Source organism: Enhydra lutris, unplaced genomic scaffold (assembly GCF_002288905.1).
Source record: "Enhydra lutris kenyoni isolate GAN:26980312 unplaced genomic scaffold, ASM228890v2 scaffoldscaffold71, whole genome shotgun sequence".
NCBI lineage: Eukaryota > Metazoa > Chordata > Mammalia > Carnivora > Mustelidae > Enhydra > Enhydra lutris.
Window position 1 is genome coordinate 5,628,293 of NW_019154155.1, and position 26,493 is coordinate 5,654,785.

Below are 26,493 nucleotides of genomic sequence, written 5' to 3' on the forward strand. Positions count from 1 at the left end.
CAATTTGTTGTGTTTCTATAATGAAGCAGCAGAAAAAGAAATTAAGGAACAAATCCCATTTACAATGCTACCAAAAATAATAAAGATACCTAGGAATAAACCTAACAAAAGTGGTGAAAGACCTGAAAACTGTCGAACACTCATGTAAGAAACTGCAGAAATTCAAAGACATTCCGATTGGAAGAACAAATATCGTTAAAATGTTGATACTATCCAAAGCAATCTATACATTTAATGCAATTCCTATCAAAACCGAGAGCATTTTTCACAGAACAATTCCGAAATTCCAAAATTGTTCCAGAAGACCCCAAATAGTGACAGCAATCTTGGAAAAGAAAAGCCAAGTTGGAGGCATCACAATTCCAGACTTCAGGTTATTTTACAGATCTGTAGTAAGCAAAAGAGTATGGTCCTGGCACAAAAATAGACAAGTACATCAATGGAACAGAACAGAAAACCCAGAAATGACCTCACAACTATATGGCCAATTCATCTTCAACAAAGCAGGAAAATATCTATCGGAAAAAAGACAGCCTCTTCAATAAGTGGTGCTGGGAAAACTGGACAGCCACATGCAAAAGAATGAAACTGGACCATTCTCTTTTACCATAAACGAAATAAACTCAAAATGGATTAAAATCCTAAATGTGAGATCTGAAACCATAGAAGTCCTTGAAAAAAGCACAAGCAGTAATTTCTCTGGCATTGGCCATAACAACTTTTTTCTAGATAGGTCTCCTGAGGCAAGGGAAATTAAAGCAAAAATAAAATACTGGGACTATATCAAAATAAAAGGCTTTCTGCACAGCAAAGGAAGCAATCTAAAAAACTAAAGGCAAACTTTATCCAATAAAGTTACTATCCAAAATACATAAATAACTTATAAAACCCAAGTGATCATCATCACTTACCACCTGGGAAATGCAAATCAAAACCACAGTGAGCTACCACCTCACACCTGTTAGAGTGGCTAAAATCAACAACATAAGAAACAGCAGGTGTTGGCGAGGATGTGGAGAAAAAGAAACATCCTTGCACTGTTAGTGGGAATGCAAACTGGTACAACCACTGTAGATAACAGTATGGAGGTATGTCAAAAAGTTAATAATAGAACTACTCTATGATCCAGCAATTGCTCTACTGAGTATTTACCCAAAGAAAATAAAAACATTAATTCAAAGGGATTCATTCACCCCTATGTTTTCAATAGCATCATTTACAACAGCCAAATTATGGAAGCAGTCTAAGTGTCCAACGATTGATGAATGGATAAAGAGATGGTATATATATAAAATGGAAAATTATTCATCCATATAAAGGAATGAAATCTTGCCATTTGCAAGGAAATGGATGGCGCTAGGGAGCATAATGCTAAGCAGAATAAGACAGAGAAAGACAAATGTCATTTGATTTCACTCATATGTGGAATTTATGAAACAAAACAAACGAGCAAAGGGAAAAAAAGACAAATCAAGAAACAGACTCTTAGCAATAGAGAATAAACTGATGGTTACGGCGGGGGGAAGGGTGTGTGAAATAGGTGATGAGGATTAAGGGGGGCACTTGATGTGATAAGCACGAGGTGATATATGTAACTGTTTATTCACTAGATTCACTATATGCTACACCTGAAACTAATATAACACTATTAACAACAGGAATTTTAAAATAAAATAAAAAGTGGCTAAGATGGCAAATTTTATGTTATGTGTTTTTTTATCACAACAACAAAAAAATTTCACTTACTGGAGGTCTTCTGCCATGACTAGTTCTCACTGCTTGCTGAAAAGCTGTGTCATTCTCTAATTCCTAAAACGAATAAGCAAATTCAACAATTTAACAACATGAAGTGAGAATTAAGGAAAATAAGTTTAATGTCCTCTTTTTGGTATTCATGATCCTCTGTAATTCATCTCACCCCATCTGTTGGTACCCAGATAGCAGCTAAAGGACTCTTGTCCTCAAAGCTCCCCCCTCAAGCTTCCCTAATATCAAGGCTCCTTCCTTGTCTAGGAAGAGGAATACTGGTAATGTCAGTCAACTGTAAGGGTATCTTATCTTATTGGCCACAATTAAATTTGTGGTATCATTATGCCTGGATAAAATATCAAGTACACAAGGATATGGCCTTTATTTTTCTTTCTTCCAAAGAGCTAGAGCAGTAAGAGCAGAGAACCATCTCTTTCTCTCCCTCTCTCTGTCTGTCCTCTCTCCCTCCCTTCACTTCTTCCATATTCTGGGACCATGGTTACTAGCCCCATCTTGAAAGAGCCTTAAGACATTTTATTTTGCGGAGAAGTAAATTCTGGAATTCAAACTGGAGCTGAGCAAACAGAAGGCTCCACAGGGTCCAACTTGCCATCCCATTTGGAGACAAAGCCTCAGTTGAAATAAAATGTTATTATGCTTTGCTGATTCCTGCATGTACTCATATTCTTCATCAGGAAAGGTGAGGAAAGTAGTCTTGATCAAGAGCAAGATACAAATGTTTTAAACTCTCTCAAAAGCACCCAGTTTTGCCAACCACAAACCTTCTAACCAGCCTTTATTTCCCACTCCTTCACCAACACAAACTCTGGCTCTAACTATTCATACAGATGTTACAGGCAACTGTCAGACTTGCCTCTGATTTATTTCAGTCTACTTCCCTCAAAAATGTACTTCCGATTGTTAAAAAAAAAAAAAAACTTAAAAAGATAACTATCAGTTAACTTTTAAAACCTCTGCAAACAAAGTAAAATGTTTATATAACCAGGAATAAATATGCACTTTATTTAATAAAATGCACTTTATTTTTTCTATTTAAAAATTTTTTCTTCTTTTCAGTGTTAGAGAATAAAATGCAATTTAAATGTGATTTTATTATGTCCAAGCATTCTTTAATTTTTACCTTAAATAATCTTTATAACCTCCATATCAACTACAGAAAATTAGTAAGCACACAATTTTCAGTTACTCATGGAAACTAGGCAACTTTCATATGAAGTATAAAGCAAAAGGCAACCTTCAGCACAATTATTTATACTACTTTGGCAGATGCTTTAGGAAAAGGAAGCTTCCAATATTCCTAAACGATAAGTAAAATTTTATTAATGAACTTGGTGAACTTTAACTAAATGACAAACTAAAAAATTGTCAACAAACTCTCAACTTACAAATACCAAACTAACACAACTTTTGTTAATTTTTGTTTGCGATTTTATTAGCAATTTGCATAATCTTGAACATCTTAGAAACTGTTTCAATTTATTTACATATGGAGCTTATTATTCCAATTAATTAAGATATAAAAAAACTGTGAGTAAACCAAACATCATTTTTATTTTACTATTTAATTAATTTTTGTGTCTGGCATTCTGAATTTTCTCTTTGAATTAAATAATGAAACCACACTGTGATGACCTGAGAAGTTAGGAAGTTTCTCTGGTGCTTTAGAAGTGGTCATATTCATGATCTATTAATTCCACTTCTGGGACTCTAGCCAAGGAAATGTTTGCTCAAAATATAGAAAATCATTTATGCATAAAATTGTTCACTGCATAGTCATTTAGAACAGTAGAAAACTGGAAATAAATATCCTGTGATCTGAAAGTAGTTCTAATCATCTATACGTATTTAGTAAAATGCAGCAATTAAAATTATACAGTTGACCTTGAACAACACAGGTTTGAACTGCATGGGTCTAATTATACGTGGATTTTCCCCCAATAAACATATTGGGAAATTTTTGGAGACTTGTGACAATTTGAAAACTTGCAAGCCATCCAGCCTAAAAATATTGAAAAAATTAAGAAAAAGATATTATTTTAAGGATACAGTATATGATATATAAAACATACAAAATATGTGTTAATTGATGATGTTATCAGTAAGGCCTCTGGTCAACAGTGGGCTATTAGTAGTTATGTTTTGGGGGAGTCAAAAGTTGTATGTAGATTTTTGATTGCATGGGGGGAATGAGGTGAATCAGTGTCCCTAAACTCCATGTTGTTAAAGGGTCAACTGTATTTAAATTCTTAGTATCATGAGTTACTGCTCATGATGTAGCTGAATGTACGAAAGCAAACAGAAAAGTAAATGCTAGTTCAATTCCAAAGATGCGAAAGGAAAACTGTACATGTATGCATGAAGGAAGGACAACGCAACAAAATATTAACAGTAGTTATTTTGGAGTGATGGGATTATGGATAATTTTGTTTTCAACACTGAGCATGTACATTTCTTTATACATACAAATTTTAAAACTGGGAAAAAGGGGAAGGGTTCAGTTGTTTTCAAAATCTATGCAAACTTAGTAAAACACCTATGTTTTAGTATAAGTTTTTAAAAAGGAGTCCACATAATCATATCTACGTGTATACACAGTATACACAAGGAGGGAAACACCTGTGTATATTAAAAGACGGAATATAGCAAAATGTCAAGTGATTAATTATATCAATCTATAAGTGATCTTTGGGTGATAGGATTTACATTGTTTCATTTCTCTCCAAACTTCCGTGTTTTTCAAATTATCTACAAATGATTATATGTCTTAGATTTTTATTTCATATAGAGTTAAGTGAATGGTTTCTATTTTCTTTCCTTGTTTTCTTTCCAGATCTCACATTCACAGACTACTTTTTCTCCAGAGGAAAAAACAATTGAAAAGTTACTAAAGCAATTTAAAAACTCTAGAATAAGATTTCCTAAATTCATATAAAGTCCTATAAATGCTAGTATTTGATTATTATATACTAGCAAAAAAATTAACAACCATATCCTTCACCCTTACTTTATTCACACACTAATTCAAGGTAACTTCATATAAAAGTTTTCTTTTGTTTTACAGTTTGGAAACTCTAACTCTCATAATGATATAAAGATTTAAAATACTCAAATATTTTTTAAAAATTCAAGTATCTGTCTTAACAATTTCATCTTTTTTTAAAGTTTAAGTGGATATAGATGGATATAAATGGATGATTAATGATACCATTTTATCCAAAATATACAGAGATACACATAAATTTACATAGGGAAATGTCTGGTCAGATATGCATATGTTAGTTAACATTTACTTCTGGATGGTCACCATTCCTTTAATTTTAATTTTTCTTTACACTTATTTCTATTTCCTAAGTTTTCTATAAAATAATCATAATTTAATTAAAAGAAAAAATCACTATATGACATTTCACAATTATAGCATTAAAAAAAACTGGTTTTAGATGCCTCAAGTGACTTAAATCTTTTTACACACACATTGAGATAGCTAGTGCTGGGAAATACAAGTATATAATTAATCCTAATTTGTTTATATAGCCTTTCTCATGATTTTCCCTTTTGCTGAAATTAGTACTATTAGTAGAAGTTAGTACAGACTTCAGTAACAGCACTTTTCTAGGCTTTTAACCAGTTTATTTAATCTAAAGCAAAATAAAGCAGAACACTCAAACCCGAAGTTTTCATGAATCAGCTGGTTAGCAAAGACAAACATAAAATATTCAGGTTTTTTTTTTTTTTTTTTTTTTTTTTACCTCAGTATCATAGGTTGGATTGTAGTCATTATAACCAGAATAAAGATCATCTTCATCTGTCTCTGGGGCCAGGTGTACATTTTGCATCATTTGTACCTATGAAAAATTGGCAGTGTAAATATGTTCTTGTTATATGGAATCTTAATTGAAACAAAATATAACTACTTAACAACCATTCTGGTCAAATTTACTGCTACATATTTTTATGACTTAAGATTTTTTTCATATCAAATTCTGAAAACCAGGTGTCAAAACATTCATTCATTGCCTTCATTTCAAATTTATTCCACACTTATTACATTAAAAAGACAGTGACAGGCACTCGAGAGAAGTACAGTTGGTTGCCCTTATTTTCAAAGAGCTTAGTATCAAATGCAGCAGAAGGTATGTCAATTACAAAGCAATGCAGAAACCACTATACACATACCACAATGGTTAAATTTAAAAAACCAAAACCACAAAAGGTCAGCAGAGATGGAGTAATCTAAATAGTCATACATTGTTATCGGGGGTGTACTATAGTACAAATTTGGGGAAAAAAAGTCTGGCAGTTTCATAAAATTAACTTTTATTTCTTATGACTCAGCAACTCCACTCCAAGTATTTACCTGAGAGAAATGAAAACATTGGTCTACAAAAGTGCTAAAAACTAGAAATGGACCAGGTGCCTATCAACAGAATGGATAAGCCAATGTGCCAGATTTATGCAACCAAGTATTATTCAGCAAGAAAAAATAGTGTGCACTAATGACATATAATATGGAAGAATTATGTTGAGTGAAATAAGCCTCACAAAACTGTACCTTATAGGTTGTTTTGTTGATTTAAAATTCTAGGACAGGCAAAACTATTGTGGAAAACAATCAGAAGAGTGGTTGATTTTTAGGCATTGAGATTACAGACTGAAGGAAAAAAAGTGCATGATTATATAATTTTCTAGGGTGACAAATATTCTATATCCTGACGGGTTTGGGTTATACTGGTATAGATACTTGTAAAAACTCAACAGATACATACTTGAAATTTTTCTTTTCATTGTACATTTTTTCTTGAAAGAAAAAACTGTAAATAAATATCAAACTATAATTAATATGCCTACCTAAGTATTTAAGGGAAAGCTTAAGATCTATAATTTAGTTTGATGTGCATAAAAAAGATGCCCCATAAAAAGGGACGCCTGGGTGGCTCAGTCATTAACTGTCTGCCTTTGGCTCAGGTCATGATCCCAGGATTCTGGGGTCAAGCCTCACATTGGGCTCTCTGCTGGGAGGGAAGCCTGCTTCTCCCATTTCCCCTGCTTGTGTTCCCTCTCTCACTGTCTCTTTCTCACTCTGTCAAACAAATAAAATCTTTAAAAAAATTTTTAAAAATAACATGGATAAATACAAAGGTTTGTGATAAAGCAAGTATAGAAAAATGTTAATTGTAGAATCTATGGAGCAGGTATGACATTCCCTGTAAAATTCTTTAAGCTTTACAATACATTTGAAAATTTCCATAATAAAATGTTGAGGAAAAAATGCAAGACAGAATAAAACAGATGTCAGAGAAAAGTAACATAAAAAGTGTGGGGAAAATATAATTACTGTATACATATACTTTAAGTAAATGCTGTAATTACTAGAGAATTTGGGAAGAATTCTTGGACAAGTAATCATTCAAACTGAGAAATATTTTAGACAGTTTGGGGGAGGGGGAAGAACAGTTACCCAAGAAATGTAGTACTGAACTACTTTATCTTAAAGTCCATATTTTCTTTATAGCTTGTACAATTTTAAGTGTGTCAGTAAATTCAGACAAAAATTTCAGCTTAATCTTATTGCTCAGGATAATGCCAAACCTATGTGGCTACTTGTAACCTTTAAAAAAAAGTTATGTGAAATATAAAATTATTAATTTTTTGTATAATTCACATACCACAAAATTTACTTTTAAGGTGTACAATTCAGTGGTGTTTAGTATATTCACAAAGTTCTGCATCTACCACCACTAATTCCAGAACACTCTCATCACTCCAAAAGAAATCTGGGACCCTTTTGGTAACTACTCTCCATTCCTCCCTCCACTCAGCCTATGGCACTAATCTACTTTGTCTCTATGGATTTGCCAATTCTGGATATTTCATATGGAATCATCAAATATGTAGTCTTTTATGCCTGGCTTCTTTCACTTAGTATAATGTTTTCAAGGTGTGTCTATGCCGTAGCACACACCAGTACTTCATTCCTTTTTGCGGTTGAATAATATTTTATCTATTTATTAGCTAATCGACATTTGGATTGTTTCCCTTTACAGTTATTATGAATAATACTGCTATGAACATTTGTGTGAGTTTAGTGTGGACATAAATTTTCAATTCTATTGAGTGTATACCTAGGAATGGCATTGTTGGGTCATGTGGCAACTCTACGTTTAATTCTTGGAGAAGCTGCTGGACTCCAAAGGGGGCTGCACATTTTACATTCCACCAGCAATGTATGAAGGTTCCAATTTCTCCATGTCCTAGCCAACACTTGTTATTGCCTCTTTTTGATTATTGCCATTCTAATGGGTATATAATGGTATCTTTGTGGTTTTGATTTGCACTTCCTTGGAGACAAATGATGTTTAGCATCTTTTCGTACACTTATTGACACTTATTGACCATATCTCTTTGGAGAAGCTTTGCTCAGACGCTTTGCCCATTTTTAAAAATTGGGTAATTTGTCTTATCTGATTTACAAAAATCTTTTATCTATTCTGGATACTAGACCTTATCAGATTGATTTGCAAATATTTTTATCCCATTCTATGTGCTGTCCTTTCATTTTCTTGATAGTACCCTTTGAAGTGTCCTTTGAATTTTTTTTTTTTAAAGATTTCATTCATTTATTTCACAGAGAGAGATCACAAGTAGGCAGAGAGGCAGGCAGAGAGAGAGATAGAGGAGGAAGCGGGCTCTCCGCCGAGCGGAGAGCAGAGAGCCCGACGCGGGACTCGATCCCAGGACCCTGAGATCATGACCCGAGCCGAAGGCAGAGGCCCAACCCACTGAGCCACCCAGGTGCCCCTGTCCTTTGAATTTTGATCATGTACAGCTTCTCCATTTTTTCCTTGGTTGCTTGTGCTTTTGGTGTTGCATCTAAGACAAACAAACAACAACAACAACAAAAAAACCACTGCCTAATCCCAGATCAAGAAGATTTACACCTGTTTTATTTTAAGAACTTTATGATTTTAGCTCTTACACTTAGGTCTTTTGAGTTAATCTTTCTTTAGAGATGAAAACTATGAGAGAAAATGGCAATCAGATAGAAATGTTCATTCCAAACACCATCAAAAGTATTAAAAGTCGTCAGAATACAAACTCCCAGTAATAAAATAAGTAAGTCATGAGGATGTACATTATAGTATAGAGACCATAATATGGTAATAACTTTGGTGACGGATGGTAACTACATTTATTGTGGTGATCATTCTGTGATGTATATAAATTTCAAATCACTATGTTGCACAGCTGAAACGTGTATGTCAATTACACTTCAAGAAATAAAAATTTGAAAAATAAAAGTCATTGGTATAAGAGAAAATATTTTAACTTACAAGCTTTAGCTCAGAGAATATTAAACCAATGGTTCTCAAACTTTAGCATGCATGGAAATCTAAGGGCTTGTTAAAATACAGATTGTTACTCCCTCACCAGCAGAGTTTATGTTTCATTAAGTCCTGGGGGGGGGGGGAGTCATCACGATCCCCTCTATTCCTTACAGTGTGCATTTCTGATACAAGTTCCCAAGTGGTGTTGATGATGCTGATATGAGAACCACACCTTGAGAACTTTCCTGATTATGAGCCCCATTTCGGTCAGTTCAACTTACTTGAATGTCATGAAAAAAAGCAACTTTTAGAACTAGAGAAATACCCTTCTCGCTGGGTTGCAACCCCAATGTAATTAGCTTACATCTGGGACTTCTGCACAGACATCTAGTGAGCAAATTAATCTTAGAAATGTGGAAAGTGAGGCCAGGAAAGGTGAAGTACAGGTGGCAGAGCAAATACTACAACTTCAGTTCTCTGGATTCCCCAAGGGTTCAAAAGCAGTTCTCACAAAACAACAGATTAGAGTTGAAGCAATCTGGGGATAACACTACTTCAACATAAATTAAATGCCAGTAACATCTTTTTTAAAAATGCAAAAGTTTGTTTATTTTCTTTTTTAAGATTTTATTTATTTACTTGACAGGCAGAGATCACAAGTAGGCAGAGAGGCTGGCAGAGAGGGGGAAGCAGGCTCCCTGCTGAGCAGAGAGCCTGATGCGGGGCTCTATCCCAGGACTCTGGGATCTGTCTGTTTTTGAATGACACACTCCCACTAGTCAGTGGGATAGTTGGATAGTCTACATCCAAGATGCCTATTGTAGTTCCTCAAAAGGTCACAAGCAGAAAATCCACTTGGTAAAAGGAAAAGTGGGATTTTAGCCCTAGAAAGAATCTTGGAAAAACAACACTTCAAGTCTTTAGAAATTTGTTTCATCCTTGTGAGGCTAAGTACAGGCTTATGCCTTCTTTCGTGCCCTCTCCTATTTCACGTATTAAACATTTTATTAGAAAATTTCAAAAAGTCTGGGGCGCCTGGGTGGCTCAGTGGGTTAAGCCTCTGCCTTAGGCTCAGATCATGGTCTCAGGGTCCTAGGATTGAGCCCCACATCAGGCTTTCTGCTCAGCGGGGAGCCTGCTTCCCCCCTCTCTCTCTACCTGCCTACTTGTGATCTCTTTCTATATATACAATAAATAAAATCTTTTAAAATTTTTTTTCAAAAAGTTTTAAATAACACACAAAAATAAAGATGAATATTCAGGGTATTTCCTATGAAATTCCAGAGGTGGTGGAAAGGTCTAATCCGGGTTCGAATTTCCCGGTTGTAGGGTGACTGATTTGGTACCGCCGCCAGGTGCAAAGCAGCACCGCCCAAAGCTGTTTATTAGAGGAGTAACCCAAACTCCGGGAAGCAACGCCCGCGCTTGAGAGTGACAGACGTGGGGCCTGCAGGCCGCGTCCAGCCGCAGGCGGGAGGGAAGGAAGTGCCAGTAGGCAGCCTGGGCCCCTCCGCAAACCAAACCCCCGCCCCGAGCGGCGCGCCAAGCACTCGCGCGGGGGCGTGCCGCCAGGCGCCCGCCTCGGGACCGCCACCAGCCGCGGGCCACCAGCCGCGGGCCGCCCGCGCCGGCCAAAGGCGCTCCTTGCCCCGGGGCCCTTCTCCTACCTCCCAGCGTGGGGGAGCAGAGCGACCGTGAGTCTAGCAGGGTACGTCGCGGTTTTCTCGAGAAATCTACCAAGAGCACGCGTAGGCCAGAGCGCGGCGCCCAAGTCGTTGCCACGCGCGGAATCCAAGGAAGCGGCTCCCACAGTCCTCCGCGCCAGAGCGAAAGGGGAGAGGCGAGGCGCGGGGGGCGGGGTGGAGAGAAAGTGGGGGTGGGGCTGGAAAGGAGTGCGGCGGGGCGGACGGCCCAGAGCTGGAAGCGAGTGGAGGCGGGGGCGGCCTGTGCGTGGTGGGAGCAGGATGGGGGTACCCAGTGAGCGGTTTCTATTTAGAGTGCGAAGGGAAGAAACCCAACAGTTTATAAATCTTGATGAAATCAGTCAGGAGTACCCGGGGGTGATACTAGTTGAAAGTATCTCTTGTAGCCATCACGCTGATGTGAGCTTGGAAGCCCGAGTTTTGTGAAATCACTGCCTCCCTTTGGTCACCCTGTGAAGTTGCTCAGCTGTGCCTGCTTCTTCCCTCCTTCTTCATGTCTAGGTGTTCCCACAGCACCCTGTGTACACCTTATTCGAGCTCTTGATATATTTTCGTCTGGTGAGTGTCTTAAAGGGCAGGAACTGAAATTTTGTGTCCCAAGCACCTAGAACCAGGTTCATACTAAAAATAAATGCACAGTATGAATGAGAAATGCATAATTTCTGTTTAATGTTTAATGTTAACGGTTAATGTTTAATATTAAGGTTTGTTTTAGATTTTGAAGGTTAATTGGAGTCAGGAAGGGAGGTCTAGACACCAGCAATTAATGAATTTCAAACATTAAGTTCATGTTGGGAGACAGTTTTTTAAAATACGTTATATGTATGTCAATGTAATATTTTAATTATCATATTAACAAGGTTATCTTGAGGGAAAAAATGACACATAGTAAAGAGGGACAATTTTTTATGAATCTCTGGACTAATGTGGTTAATTTAATGAGTCAGCTGGACTAGCCCACAGTACCTAGGTTATTTGTCAAACACTACTACAGATGTTGCTGTGAGGATTTTTAAAGACACAGATAACAATTAGAACAGTAGACTTTGAATACAGCCAATTACCCTCCATCATGTAGGTGGGCCTCATCCAATCAGTTAAAGGACTTATGAGAAAAGACCAATGTCCCTGGAGGAAAAGAGAATTCTGCCTCCAGGCTGCCTTCAAACCCCAGCTGCCACATCAACCCTTCCCTAGGTCTCCAGCCTGCTGTCCTGCCCTGCAGATTTTGGACTTGGCAGTCCCACAACTGCATGAGCCAATTCTTTAAAATAAATCTCATTAAATATATTATTTTGGTTCTCTTTCCATGGAGAACTCTGACCAATATAGGGAACAGCTTTGGATGATTAGCATAGCTGTCTCCCACCGTGCAAAAGGCAGGTTTGTTGCTATCCAGTATGTTAAAGATAACATCTCCCTCTGAAGCAAAGCCTAGCCACTTTGGCCTGCAGTTCATTATAAAAGATTAAAGTTTCCTAAGTTCAGGGTTCTTCAGCTGTGACACAAACCCGTTGCACGTGCAGCATCCACCTGGCCTACCATCATGGGACTTGGGGAGTGAAGGAGAACTGAAAGGAATATGAAGCTCAGGCTGCTTGCTGTGCTCTGAAGAATAAAGTCCTTTGGCTCAGGTACTTTCTGGCAGCATTTATGAAGCTGTGTTAGATTGTTAGCTTGGAAAGAGGGTAAACTCACACAGTTTTTGACAGTATCTAGCTACGATGCCTAGCTGAAAGCATATGTTTATTACATATTTGTTGAATTAGCACCATACAGTTCTTCTCTCAAGTTCTTGCACTTCAATATATTAGACAATTTTTGTTATAATTTTAGGTCTCCAGGCCTAAATTTCTATAAATTTCTAGCTCTATAATTCTATAGAATTATCTACAGCTCTGAAATTCTATACATTTCTAGCTTTCTCAAAAAAAAAAAAATTACTGGTGGGGCACCTGGGTGGCTTAGTGGGTTAAGCCTCTGCCTTCGGCTCAGGTCATGATCTCAGGGTCCTGGGATCAAGCCCCGCATCAGGCTCTCTGCTCAGCAGGGAGCCTGCTTCCTCCTCTCTCTGCCTGCCTCTCTGCCTACTTGTGATCTCTGTCTGTCTCTGCTCAGCAGGGAGCCTGCTTCCTCCTCTCTCTCTGCCTGCCTCTCTGCCTACTTGTGATCTCTGTCTGTCAAATACATAAATAAAATCTTTTAAAAAATAAAGATTTTATTTATTTATTTGACAGAGAGAGAGGTCACAAGTAGGCAGGCAGAGAGAGAGAGGGGAAAGAAGGCTTCCTGCAGAACAGGGGGAGCCCGATGTGGGGCCACTGAGCCACCCAGGGGCCCCACTCATATGTAGAATTTAAGAAACAAAACAGATGGACGTACAGGAAGGGGAAAAAAAAAGAGAAAAAGAAAAAAAGAGAGACTCTTAACAATAGAGAAGGCATCGAGGGTTGAGGCGGGGAGGTAGGTGGGGGGTGGGATAAATGGGTGAAGGGTATTAAGGAGGGCACTTGTACGATGAGCGCTCTCGTGGTCCCATTTTCTCCACTGGATCTTAGCTAAGTACAGACATAAAAAAGGCAATGGTCGTGCTCGCTTTGGCAGCACATATACTTAAAAAAAAAAAAAAAAAAAAAAGGCAATGGTAGGATTCATCCAGGGTTAGAATTTGTTAGGCAATTGCAAAGAAAGGGCAGAGAGGAAAAAAATGAGTTTTAATAGTAGACATGAAATTTAATATAATTAAAGGGGAACTGAACTAAAGGGAGCTAATGAATAGGAGGAAAGTAGAGGAGTCAGGTTAGAAGTGCTGATGAGGTCGGAGGAACAATTGCAGTAGGGTTACTTCAACAGATTGGAGAGTAGGCTTTCTGAATGAGTGACGATGGAAGTAGTGCAGTTTTGAAATGGTAACAAGGTCCAGGATTTGATGACAGGTGTGATTGGGAGGAAGCCATTTGGGATTCAGAGTCCAGAGCGGAGGTCACTGGAATAAAGTATACTGAGTCAGGTGGAAAGGGGAAGCAAGGAGGAAGTCGGAAGAGGTTGAATAAAGGTATACCAGATGGCTTGAGATTCACAGCCACAGAATGGTTGCAAGAGGGTGGGGAATTGGTGCTCTGGAAGCTGTGTGGGGAAGCCAAGGAGAAGATACTAACCCTGCTTTCTGATGCTGGGATCCCTGAGCAATGAGAGAGTAACCTAAGAGGGCTTCATGGGGAAGCATTGTCCTTGGAGGACAGCCAGTTTTCCCCATAAAAGAGCAGAGAGGTGAGAGAATACTGGGAAAAGAGTTTGAAGATGTGGGAATATCACCAACACAGGACAAAATTTCCGGTGGACTTGGGGAAGGGTTGGGCCAAGGTATGGCTGCTGACACGAATGACTTGCTCTCTGGGTAGTGATCAAGGACAACAGGGATGTGGGAGGGGATGGATTTAGACTAGACACTCTCTGGGAGGGGTTGGGCACATAGTCCTAACAGAATTGTGCTGAAACTGGAAGAGACATACAGTGTTCCCTTTCTTCGTGGCCAGCTGTCGATGGGAGTGGTAGGTCATCAGCAGTGGCGGGCACCCAGGAGCAAGTGGGCACCAGCCTCGTGGACATTTATTCAATGGAAGGTGGTTGAGGATGGGCATGTTCAGTCTGGTTTTTGGCATTGACTTGATGCTCTCACAATATTCCTAAAGGTCTCTGTGTCTGTCAGCCATCAGTTATTCTATCTGTCTACCCTGCTACATTTCTCTCCAGTCATTCCTCTTCTCTCCATCTCCTTAATACCTAGGGTTCTGGACAACCATCCTTTCTGGTCTGTCTTGTTACCATAACTTCCTAATGTTTCTCACTGCTTCCTCTTTACTCTTCTATATTGCTCTTGTTCAATTTATTGTCACACTGTAGCCAAAGTGATCATCCTTAGGTGAAAAGCTGATCACAGTATTCCCTGTTTAGAACCTACTGGTGCCCTCTCTCCCCACTCTGCCTTGACTTCTGGACAAAGTCTAAACTCGTAACATGACTTATAAGGCCCTTCACAGTCCCTTCATAGGATTCTTGGCTGCAGCCAAGAAAAACCAATTCATGCTAACTTAAGCAGAAAAGGAATTTTTTAGGAAGATATCAGGTAACTTACAGAATTGTTAGAGAGGCTAAGGAATAAGGCTTGGAAAAACAAAAGAAACCCAGGGAGGTAAGGCACAGACAAAATCAGATCAGAGGAACAAGCTACCTGACTTATAGAGAGCAACCCCTTAAGTTTGCTCAAGACTGAGGGAGTTCCCAGGATGCGGGTTTTTCAGTTATAAAATCAGGAAAATTCTGGGCAAACCAGGGCAAGTAGGTCACCTTACTTAGTCTGTTGCTATAGGCATCTGTCATTTTTTTTTTTTTTTTTTAGAGATTTTATTTATTTGAGAGAGGGACAGTGAGCAAGAGAGAGAGAGAGAGCACAAGCCAGGGAGGAGAGGCAGAGGGAGAAGCAGAATCCCCTACTGAACAGGGAGCCTGATGTGGGGCTTCATACCAGGTCTCTGGGATCATGACCTGAGCCAAAGGCAGACGCTTAACCAACTGGTTAACCAACCAGGTGCCCTGGCATCTGTCATCTTGATACCTTAATATTTGCCCTCCACTTGATTCCTGCCATCTTGTCATTGGACACTCGATGTCACATAGCTATATTCTGTTGTTTCTGACACGTTTTGCCTTACCACTGGACATTGGGTTCTAGGTACCATGAACCATTTCTAACCATCCTGCCCTTCATTTTCCTCCATCCAGAATCAGAGTCCCCAATGGGAACATGAGCTGACTGGCTTTAGGTCAGTATATCTGGTTCTGAGAGCTCAGAGACAGGGTATCTGCTCCCTCTGAGCTTCCTTCTTCTGATTTTGGGATTTTCCTAAAATGGGAAGGGTGTTTAGATCTTAGACAGCCAAAAGTGACTAATGTCCATGACATCTCCCTTTTTTTTTTTTTTTTTTTTGCCTTCCTGACTTGCATATTATGCCCCAGGCTATACTTTACTTCTTTCAAGACACTGGAAAGTATCACGATCTCTCTCACCTCTAGGCCTTTACACAGCTGTTTTGTTTTTGTTTTGTTTTTTTTTCTTTTTCTTTGTCTTTTTAAAAAAAAAATATTTTATTTATTTATCTGAGAAAGAGAGACAAAGCATGAGCAAGGGTAAGGGCAGAGGAAGAGGGAGTAGCAGGGTCCTCACTGAGCAGGGAGCCAAACATGGGGCTTGATCCCAGGACCCTGAGTTCATGACTTGAGCTGAAGGCAGATGTTTAACTGACTGAGCCACCCAGGCACCCGTTTTTGTTTTGTTTTGTTTTCTAAAATGGACTTTCTACAGTCCTCTTAACCCGAGCCACCCCTTTCTCCAGGATGCCTTTCCTAATCCTTGGTGTATTAGTTTGCTAGGGCTGCCAAAACAAAATACCCCAGCCCAGGTGGTTCAAACAACAGAAATTTATTTTCTCAGAGTTCTGGATGTTGGAAGTCCATGATCAAGGTGTCAGCAGGGTTTGTTTCTGCTGGGTCTCTCTCCTTCGTTTGCAGCAGTGTCTCCTTGCTGCTGCTTCCTGTGGTTGTCCCTCTGCACATGGCACCCCTGTGTGTCTTAATCCCTTCTTGTAAGGACACCGGTCAGATTAGACTACGACCCATCTTAATGCACTCATTTTAATCTAATACCCCCCCCTTTAAAAAAATATGGATCGATTCATGAATTTGCATGTCAACCTTGGGCAGGGGCCATGCTAATCTTCTCTGTATCATTCCAATTTTAGTATATGTGTTGCTGAAGTGAACACTAACCAAATACTGTCACATTCTGAGATATTAGGGGTCAGGGCTTTGACTTATGAATTTGGTGGGGGACACAGTTCAGGCCCTAACAGCTGGTTAATGTTAGGCCCTGTGTATGCCTATGTTGATCTTCCACTATGAGTGCACATAACACAGTTTTATAGTTTACTACCTATGTGTAAAAGTTTACCCAAGTCAACCTCATACAGCTGTGCACCCCTGGATTTCCACCCCAGTACAACAAAACTTGTTTATCTGATAAACAATTGGGGCACTGTGGCAACCTTTCATCTATTCTTCCCAGAAAAATACCATGAAATGCCATCATTGCTTGTGAAATATTTAAAATTACCATGATTCTTTTCTATCCTAAAAGTTAAAAACAAATTAGCCTGAAAATGCAGAGTGAAAATTTTTTCCCTTCATTTTTCCAATAACAGACCAGTTCTTTCCTAAGGTTAATGACCCGAACAGTCAAACATATAATCCCTTTCAAATTTAGTAGGAAGATAATCACCAGTCAGTACTTTGAAAATATGATCATGGAAGTTCTAGACCCTGTTGATCTTTTGTTTGTGTGACACAGTGGCAAGCTATACTCCTACCTGGATGTTCTATCAGGGGCTCACTTTGTGTTGAAAAGTACAAGAAAGAGTGAGTAGGCTCAATTTTACATATTCTGCATCAAATGTACTGCACTCTCTCCCTTTAGAGCCACTTAAATGAGATTCATATTCCTTAACATGAAAACACCTTTTTTCCCCCCAACTGGCACCAATCGAGTCTAGAGAAATCATCCTCATGGACTTTGGGAAGGATCTTTAGATGCTAAATTGTAGATAGACCCTGTACTCACAGTTTAAGTAGATGTCACACTTTGTTCTGGGACTTGTAAGATTTCTTACTTGTGAGTTACAAATTAACTTTAGCCTCCTGATAATTCCAATTTGTTCTAAAATAAATGGACATTGGACTGTAAATTACCAAAATGAAAGAGTCCCATTCCATTCACAGCATAAACACTATAGTCATTAACAAGTTGAAATTAATATGTAATACACAAGAGGCAGGAGGTATTTCAAGTTGTACCCACACTATCACATGCCTCAAGGGTTGCATCTGAAATAAACAAAGTACAGTTTAACCCAAGATTCTAATTTATAACTAGGGAGTGCTCATTAAAGTCCAACCATTAATTTTATAGTGTATTCTTTGCCAAAGAAGAATTAGCCCAATGACTGAACATTATCACGATTTATGACTTTTCAAGTTTGAAATGGCAAGCTCTTGGCCTTCTAAAGGTAAAGTAAACCAACTCAAAGGCACATATAAAAATAACATGAATGAGGGGCGCCTGGGTGGCTCAGTGGGTTAAGCATCTGCTTTCAGCTCAAGTGATGATTCCAGGGTCCTGGGCTCATTGAGCCCAGGTCTAGATCCCTGCTCAGTAGGAAATCTGGTTCTCCCTCTTCCTCTGCCCCTCCCCCCACTCTGCATGCCTGGTGCTCTTTCTTTCTCTCAAAGAAATAAATAATAAATAACATCTTAAAAAAATAAAATTGATGACATTGGCTACATATCATACTAGTATGCTAGTCATATAGGCAGTACAAAGCACTTGGTTGCTTTTGCCTCTTTCCCTTTTGATTTCCTCTCTCTCATCCTGGATCATTGTTTCCACTTTAAATCTAGCTCTAAAATCTTATTACTACCCAAAACTCTTAATGTATACAACAAAAAAAGAGCCTAATAATTGAGTTGATTGGTGTAAATCTTTAGAATTATCCATGTTTTATCATAACTTTTCAATTTTCTTTTGGATTTTTCATCCAAAATTAAGGTTTTCGTTAAAAAAAAAAAAGCATTACTTAACTGGAGATTTTAGAGGGATATGTAACAGTTGTGTAAAGTTTAACACTTTCTAGGTATAAGCATAACCTCAGTTTCTATTCTTATTAATTTTGCCGTGATTTTGCAGGTATTTACTCCATCTGCAGTCAAACCCCTCCATTTCCTGGACCTCACCTGCCTTTCTAACCTTATTTTCTTCTGTTAAGGAGAAATAATGATTCTGGAAGCAAAGATGAAGTACAGAGGGAAGGTTTACTGTCAAAGAAGGAACCTGATCCAGATCAAAAGTTGGACACCAGGGATGAGACTCTGTGACCTGGGTCTCAGGAAAGCAGAGTGTCTGAGGTCTGCAAATATCCAGGCTCTTTGGTTAGACATTCTGAAAGCATATTTCTGTGTTTTGTCAGAAGGCAGTCTCTCCTATGGGTGGGAAGGGCTTGTATTAGGGTAGTGGGGCCTCAGTTGTCCTTGCTGATTCAGGATTATGGAATCCCAGCTGTCATTATAAAAGAAATCAAGTCTGCATTGCCTCCTACCCCTCAGGTGATATCATCATCATCATCATCACTGATAGTACGATTATAAGCTTCTGGCAATGGAGGCCATGTCTTATATTTCTTGGCATTCTCCATGGATGTGTAGAATAAATTTTATTTTGGTCTTAGCTTTTTCAACTATAAAAAGAATATTGGAAGGTTTTTGGAAATACTCAAAAAATTTTACTTGTAAGGGATTGTAGACAACTTCAATAAAATTTCTGGACCTGAACATTCTTTAATCCAATCCATAAAGCTTGCTTATACTGAGTCCAAACTACATGTAGTAATTCAAGTTCAGTTATATTGATTATAATAGCACTAGCCATAACATCAGTGATTTATAATTATCATATAATATTTGTTAATAATATAATTATGTGTAAGAATTACATAACCACATAGAATGGTTATATAATTATAATACCAATGATTTATATCATGTAATTTTGATATAAAATTAATCAATTTAATAATTAAAGCATATTTATGCTTAGTCCAAATTATATTTAATAATTCGGCATCTTTCCTCCAAATTTATCCCCATCTTACCAGAAAGTCTACGACTCGGGGAATCCTCTTTTAGCATAGAGTTGTGCCCTATTCTTTTTATCACAAGGTTAAGAAAACAGAAGATAAAGACTATGCCTTCTTTTCATAAGCAAAAATACTATTTTTTTAAAAGATTTTATTTATTTATTTGACAGAGAGATCACAAGTAGGCAGAGAGGCAGGCAGAGAGAGAGGGGGAAGCAGGCTCCCTGCAGAGCAGAGAGCCCGATGCAGGGCCCTATCCCAGAACCCTGGGACCATGACCTGGACTGAAGGCAGAGGCCCAACCAACTGAGCCACCCAGGTGCCCCCAAAATACTATTTTTAAGCTTAATTTGAAAGGGAAGTACCAAGAAAAGGTAAAAGTAATTCAATATTTTTTCAGCTTACTGCTTGGTTTCTGCAAAGTTTCATGGACCTCTGTCCTTCTCAGATACACTGTATCCCAAATACATTATGCCAGGAGTATGCAGGAAAATTATGAGTTTTTTTTTGAAGCATCAATTTTACTAGAATATGTTTTGGGGAAAAGTGTATATAATTGAAATTGGTAAAGAAACTCAAATATTTATTATTTTTATTGAGGTATAAATGCAAAATATTATATAGTTGGCCCTTAAACAACATGTGTTTGAACTGTGCAGGTCCACTTATAAGTGGATTTTTTTCAATAAAGTACAATACAGTACTGTAAATGTATTTTCTCTTTCTTCTTCTTCTTTTTTTTTTTTGTTAAGTTATTTTTTTTATCCCCAGGGGTTTAGGTCTGTGAATCGCCAGGTTTACACACTTCACAGCACTCATCATAGCACATACCCTCCCCATGTCCATATCTCCACCACCCTCTCCCGTCCCCCCGCCCCGTAGCAATCCTCAATCTGTTTTTTGAGATTGAGTCTTTTATGGTTTGTCTCCCTCCCAATCCCACCTTCTTTCATTTTTTCTTTTCCTAACCCCAACGCCCCCCCTCATTTCATCTCCACTTCCTCATATCAGGGAGATCATATGATAGTTGTCTTTCTCTGATTAACTTATTTCGCTAAGCATAATACCCTCTAGTTCCATCCATGTCGTTGCAAATGGCATGATTTCATTTCTTTTGATGGCTGCATAGTATTCCATTGTGTATATATACCACCTCTTCTTTATCCATTCATCTGTTGATGGACATCTAGGTTCTTTCTATAGTTTGGCTATTGTGGACATTGCTGCTATAAACATTTGGGTGCACGTGCCCCTTCAGAGCACCACATTTGTATCTTTAGGATATATACCCAGTAGTGCAATCGCTGGGTCATAGGGTAGCTCTATTTTCAGTTTTTTGAGGAACCTCCACACGGCTTTCCAGAGTGGTTGCACCAGCTTGCATTCCCACCAACAGTGTAGGAGGGTTCGCCTTTCTCCGCATCCTCGCCAGCATCTGTCATTTCCTGACTTGTTAATTTTAGCCATTCTGACTGGTGTGAGGTGGTATCTCATTGTGGTTTTGATTTGTATTTCCCTGATGCCGAGTGATGTGGAGCATTTTTTCATGTGTCTGTTGGCCATCTGGATGTCTTCTTTGCAGAAATGTCTGTTCATGTCCTCTGCCCATTTCTTGATTGGATTATTTGTTCTTTGGGTGTTGAGTTTGCTAAGTTCTTTATAGATTCTTTATAGATTTTGGACACTAGCCCTTTATCTGATATGTCATTTGCAAATATCTTCTCCCATTCTGTCAGTTGTCTTTTGGTTTTGTTAACTGTTTCCTTTGCTGTGCAAAAGCTTTTGATCTTGATGAAATCCCAATAGTTCATTTTTGCCCTTCTGTTGTTTTTGGCAATGTTCCTAGGAAGACGTTGCTGCAGTTGAGGTCAAAGAGGTTGCTGCCTGTGTTCTCCTCAAGGATTTTGATGGATTCCTTTCTCACATTGAGGTCCTTCATCCATTTGAGTCTATTTTTGTGTGTGGTGTAAGGAAATGGTCCAGTTTCATTTTTCTGCATGTGGCTGTCCAATTATCCCAGCACCATTTGTTGAAGAGGCTGTCTTTTTTCCATTGGACATTCCTTCCTGCTTTGTCGAAGATTAGTTGACCATAGAGTTGAGGGTCTATTTCTGGGCTCTCTATTCTGTTCCATTGATCTATGTGTCTGTTTTTGTGCCAGTACCATACTGTCTTGATGATGACAGCTTTGTAATAGAGCTTGAAGTCCGGAATTGTGATGCCACCAACTTTGGCTTTCTTTTTCAATATTCCTTTGGCTATTCGAGGTCTTTTCTGGTTCCATGTAAATTTGAGGATTGTTTGTTCTATATCTTTGAAAAAAAATGGATGGGATTTTGATAGGGATTGCATTAAATGTGTAGATTGCTTTAGGTAGCATAGACATTTTCACAATATTTGTTCTTCCAATGCATGAGCATGGAACATTTTTCCATTTCTTTGTGTCTTCCTCAATTTCTTTCATGAGTACTTAATAGTTTTCTGAGTATAGATTCTTAGCCTCTTTGGTTAGGTTTATTCCTAGGTATCTTAGGGTTTTGGGTGCAATTGTAAATGTGACTGACTCCTTAACTTCTCTTTCTTCTGTCTTGTTATTAGTGTAAAGAAATGCAACTGATTTCTGTGCATTGACTTTATATCCTCACACTTTACTGAATTCCTGTACAAGTTCTAACAGTTTTGGAGTGGAGCCTTTTGGGTTTTCCACATATAGTATCATATCATCTGCGAAGAGTGATAGTTTGACTTCTTCTTTGCCGATTTGGATGCCTTTAATTTCTTTTTGTTGTTTGATTGCTGAGGCTAGGACTTCTATTACTATGTTGAACAGCAGTGGTGATAACTGACATCCTTGCCGTGTTCCTGACCTTAGCGGCAAAGCTTTCAGTTTTTCTCCATTGAGAATGATATTTGCAGTGGGTTTTTCATAGATGGCCTTGATAATATTGAGGTATGTGACCTCTATCCCTACAGTTTGAAGAGTTTTAATCAGGAAGTGATGCTGCACTTTGTCAAATGCTTTTTCAGCATCTATTGAGAGTATCATATGGTTCTTATTCTTTCTTTTATTAATGTATTGTATCACATTGATTGATCTGTGGATGTTGAACCAACCTTGCAGCCCTGGAATAAATCCCACTTGATTGTGGTGAATAATCCTTTTAATGTACTGTTGGAACCTACTGGCCAGTATTTTGGTGAGAATTTTCGCATCTGTGTTCATCAAGGATATTGGTCTATAATTCTCTTTTTTGATGGGATCCTTGTCTGGTTTTGGGATCAAGGTGATGCTGGCCTCATAAAATGAGTTTGGAAGTTTTCCTTCCATTTCCATTTTTTGGAACAGTTTCAGGAGAATAGGAATTAATTCTTCTTTAAATGTTTGGTAGAATTCCCCTGGGAAGCCGTCTGGCCTGGACTTTTGTTTGTTTGGAGATTTTTGATGATTGTTTCAATCTCCTTACTGGTTATGGGTCTATTCAGTTTTTCTATTTCTTCCTGGTTCAGTTGTGGTAGTTTATATGTCTCTAGGAATGCATCCATTTCTTGCAGATTGTCGAATTTGTTGGCGTAGAGTTGTTCATAGTATGTTCTTATAATTGTTTATATTTCGTTGGTGTTGGTTGTGATCTCCTCTTTTACATTCATGATTTTATTTATTTGGGTCCTTTCTCTTTTCTTTTTGATAAGTCTGGTCAGGGGTTTGTCAATCCTATTAATTCTTTCAAAGAACCAGCTCCTAGTTTCGTTGATTTGTTCTGTTGTTTTCTTAGTTTCTATTTCATTGATTTCTGCTCTGATCTTTATGATTTCCCTTCTCCTGCTGGGTTTAGGCTTTCTTTGTTGTTCTTCAGTTCCTTTAGGTGTAGGGTTAGGTTGTGTACCTGAGACCTTTCTTGTTTCTTGAGAAAGGCTTGTACCGCTATATATTTTCCTCTCAGGACTGCCTTTGTTGTGTCCCACAGATTTTGAACCATTGTGTTTTCATTATCATTTGTTTCCATGAATTTTTTCAATTCTTCTTTAATTTCCTGGTTGACCCATTCATTCTTTAAAAGGAAGCTGTTTAGTCTCCATGTATTTGGGCTCTTTCCAAATTTCCTCTTGTGATTGAGTTCTAGCTTCAGAGCATTGTGGTCTGAAAATATGCAGGGAATGATCCCAATCTTTTGATACCAGTTGAGACCTGACTTATGACCCAGGATGTGATCTATTCTGGAGAATGTTCCATGTGCACTAGAGAAGAATGTGTATTCTGTTGCTTTGGGATGAAATGTTCTGAATATATCTGTGATGTCCATCTGGTCCAGTGTGTCATTTAAGGCCTTTATTTCCTTGTTGATCTTTTGCTTAGATGATCTGTCCATTTCAGTGAGGGGAGTGTTAAAGTCCCCTACTATTATTGTATTATTATCAATGTATTTCTTTGATTTTGTTATTAATTGGTTTATATAGTTGGCTGCTCCCATGTTAGGGGCATAGATATTTAAAATTGTTAGGTCTTCTTGTTGGACAGACCCTTTGAGTATGATATAGTGTCCTTCCTCATCTCTTATTATAGTCTTTGGCTTAAAATCTAATTGATCTGATATAAGAATTGCTACCCCAGCTTTCTTCTGATGTCCGTTAGCATGGTACATTGTTTTCCACCCCCTCACTTTAAATTTGGAGGTGTCTTCGGGTCTAAAATGAGTTTCTCATAGGCAGCATATTGATGGGTTTTTTTTTATCCATTCTGATATCCTGTGTCTTTTGATTGGGGCATTTAGCCCATTAACATTCAGTGTAACTATTGAGAGATATGAATTTAGTGCCATTGTATTGCCTGTAAGGTGACTGTTACTGTATATTGTCTCTGTTTCTTTCTGATCTACTACTTTAGGGTCTCTCTTTGCTTAGAGGACCCCTTTCAATATTTCCTATAGAGCTGGTTTGGTGCTTGCAAATTCTTTCAGTTTTTGTTTGTCCTGGAAGCTTTTTATCTCTCCTTCTATTTTCAATGATAGCCTAGCTGGATATAGTATTCTTGGCTGCATGTTTTTCTCATTTAGTGCTCTGAATATATCATGCCAGTTCTTTCTGGCCTGCCAGGTTTTTGTGGATAGATCCGCTGCCAATCTAATGTTTTTACCCTTGTATGTTACAGACTTCTTGTCCCAGGCTGCTTTCAGCATTTTCTCTTTGTTGCTAAGACTTGTAAATTTTACTATCAGGTGACGAGGTGTGGACCTATTTTTATTGATTTTGAGGGGCGTTCTTAGCATCTCCTGGATTTTGATGTTTGTTCCCTTTGCCATATTAGGGAAATTCTCTCCAATAATTCTCTCCAATATACCTTCTGCTCCCCTCTCCCTTTCTTCTTCTTCTGGAATCCCAATTATTCTAATGTTGTGTCGTCTTATGGTGTCACTTGTCTCTCGAATTCTCTCCTCATGGTCCAGTATTTGTTTGTCTCTCTTTTGCTCAGCTTCTTCATTCCCTGTCATTTGGTCTTCTATGTCACTAATTCTTTCTTCTGCTTCATTTATCCTAGCAGTAAGAGCATCCATTTTTGACTGCACCTCATTAATAGCTTTTTTTATTTCAACTTGGTTAGATTTTAGTTCTTTTATTTCTCCAGAAAGGGCTTTTATCTCTCCAGAGAGGTTTCTCTAATATCTTCCATGCCTTTTTCGAGCCCAGCTAGAACCTTGAGAATCGTCGTTCTGAACTCTAGGTCTGTCATATTACCAATGTCTGTATTGATTAGGTCCCCAGCCTTCGGTACTGCCTCTTGTTCTTTTTTTTTGTGGTAAGTTTTTCCACCTTGTCATTTTGTCCAGATAAGATTTGCTTTCTCCTCCTCTGGAATTCCGCTGTTCTCCTTGGTGAGTGAAGTTGGTCTTGGCTGGGTTTCTTGTTGATCTTCTGGGTTAGGAGCCTATTGTAGTGATTCTCAAGTGTCTTTGCCCCATGCGGAATTGCATCGCCCTTACCAGGGGCCGGGCTGAGTAATCTGCTCGGGTTTGCTTTCTCTGGAGCTTTTTTTCCCTGAGTGCTTTAAGTAGAGTTCCGGAGGATGGGAATGAAGATGGTGGCCTCCCAATCTCCGGCCCAGAGGAGCTGAGAGTTCAGGGTCCCGCTCCTCAGTGCACCCTCAGAGAAAAGCGTCCAACCGCCCCCATGTCCCTGGCCTCTGGTTGCACTTGGAGGGAAGCGCTCAATCAGTCGCACTTGGAGAAAAGTGCCCGGTCGCTTCCGTCTCCGTTGGCCTCTGGCCGTGCTCTGAGCTCATCCAGCCTGCGACTGGTTCAAGGTAACCCCGAGCTGAGAGCTCACTCCTCGGCTTTGTCGCTGTAGCTGGCTTCCCTGCTCTAATACCTGCGAGCTCTGCGACACTCAGACACCCCTGGTCCTTCTGTGACCCCCACGGGACCTGGGGTTACACTTACCCTGCGTGGGCTTCCCCCGGGTTTAGCCTCTGGAGCGATGTCCCTCCGTGGAGCAGACTTTTAAAAGTCCTGATTTTGTGTCCATTGCTCCGCTGCTTGCCGGGAGCCAGCCCCTCCCCCCACGGTCTATCTTCCCGTCGCTTTGGATTCACTTCTCCGCAGGTCCTACCTTTCAGAAAGTGATCGATTTTCTGTTTCTAGAATTGTTGCTCTTCTTCTCTTTGATTTCCCATTGGATTTGTAGGTGTTCACAATGGTTAGATAAGCTGTCTAGCTGATCTCCTGCTACCTTATGTCGTCTCAGCCTGCTACTTCTCTGCCATCTTGACTCCTCCCCCCTCTCTTTCTTCTTATATTTTTTATCAGGGGGTAGGGGCAGAGGGAGAGAGAGAATCTTAAGTAAGCTCTATGTCCGGCATGGAGCCCGATTCAGGGCTCGATTTCACAATCTTGAGATCATGACCTGAGCCCACATCAAGAATCAGACACTTAACTGACTGAGTCACCCAAGGCACCCCTATTT

At 38.9% G+C, this 26,493-nt stretch overlaps 2 protein-coding genes across 5 annotated transcripts in view; one reads left to right on the forward strand and one right to left on the reverse strand.

The window, feature by feature from the left end:
- LOC111159883 (intraflagellar transport 88) overlaps positions 1–10,834 on the reverse strand; it is a 157,716-nt gene extending 146,882 nt beyond the window's left edge. For all 4 annotated transcript variants that reach the window (XM_022522538.1, XM_022522537.1, XM_022522536.1 and 1 more), the window contains exons 1-3: positions 10,763–10,834; positions 5,520–5,615; positions 1,747–1,809 (exon numbers count right to left, since the gene is read on the reverse strand). In XM_022522538.1, the coding sequence (XP_022378246.1) occupies positions 1,747–1,809; positions 5,520–5,609 (153 nt within the window). In that variant the 5' untranslated portion in view covers positions 5,610–5,615; positions 10,763–10,834. The remainder of the gene's footprint in view (positions 1–1,746; positions 1,810–5,519; positions 5,616–10,762) is intronic.
- The window catches only part of LOC111159885 (crystallin lambda 1), a 191,023-nt gene continuing 175,288 nt past the window's right edge, over positions 10,759–26,493 (forward strand). Inside the window, exon 1 of the mRNA XM_022522543.1 lies at positions 10,759–10,803. The gene's annotated coding sequence lies outside the window, so the exon portion shown is untranslated. The remainder of the gene's footprint in view (positions 10,804–26,493) is intronic.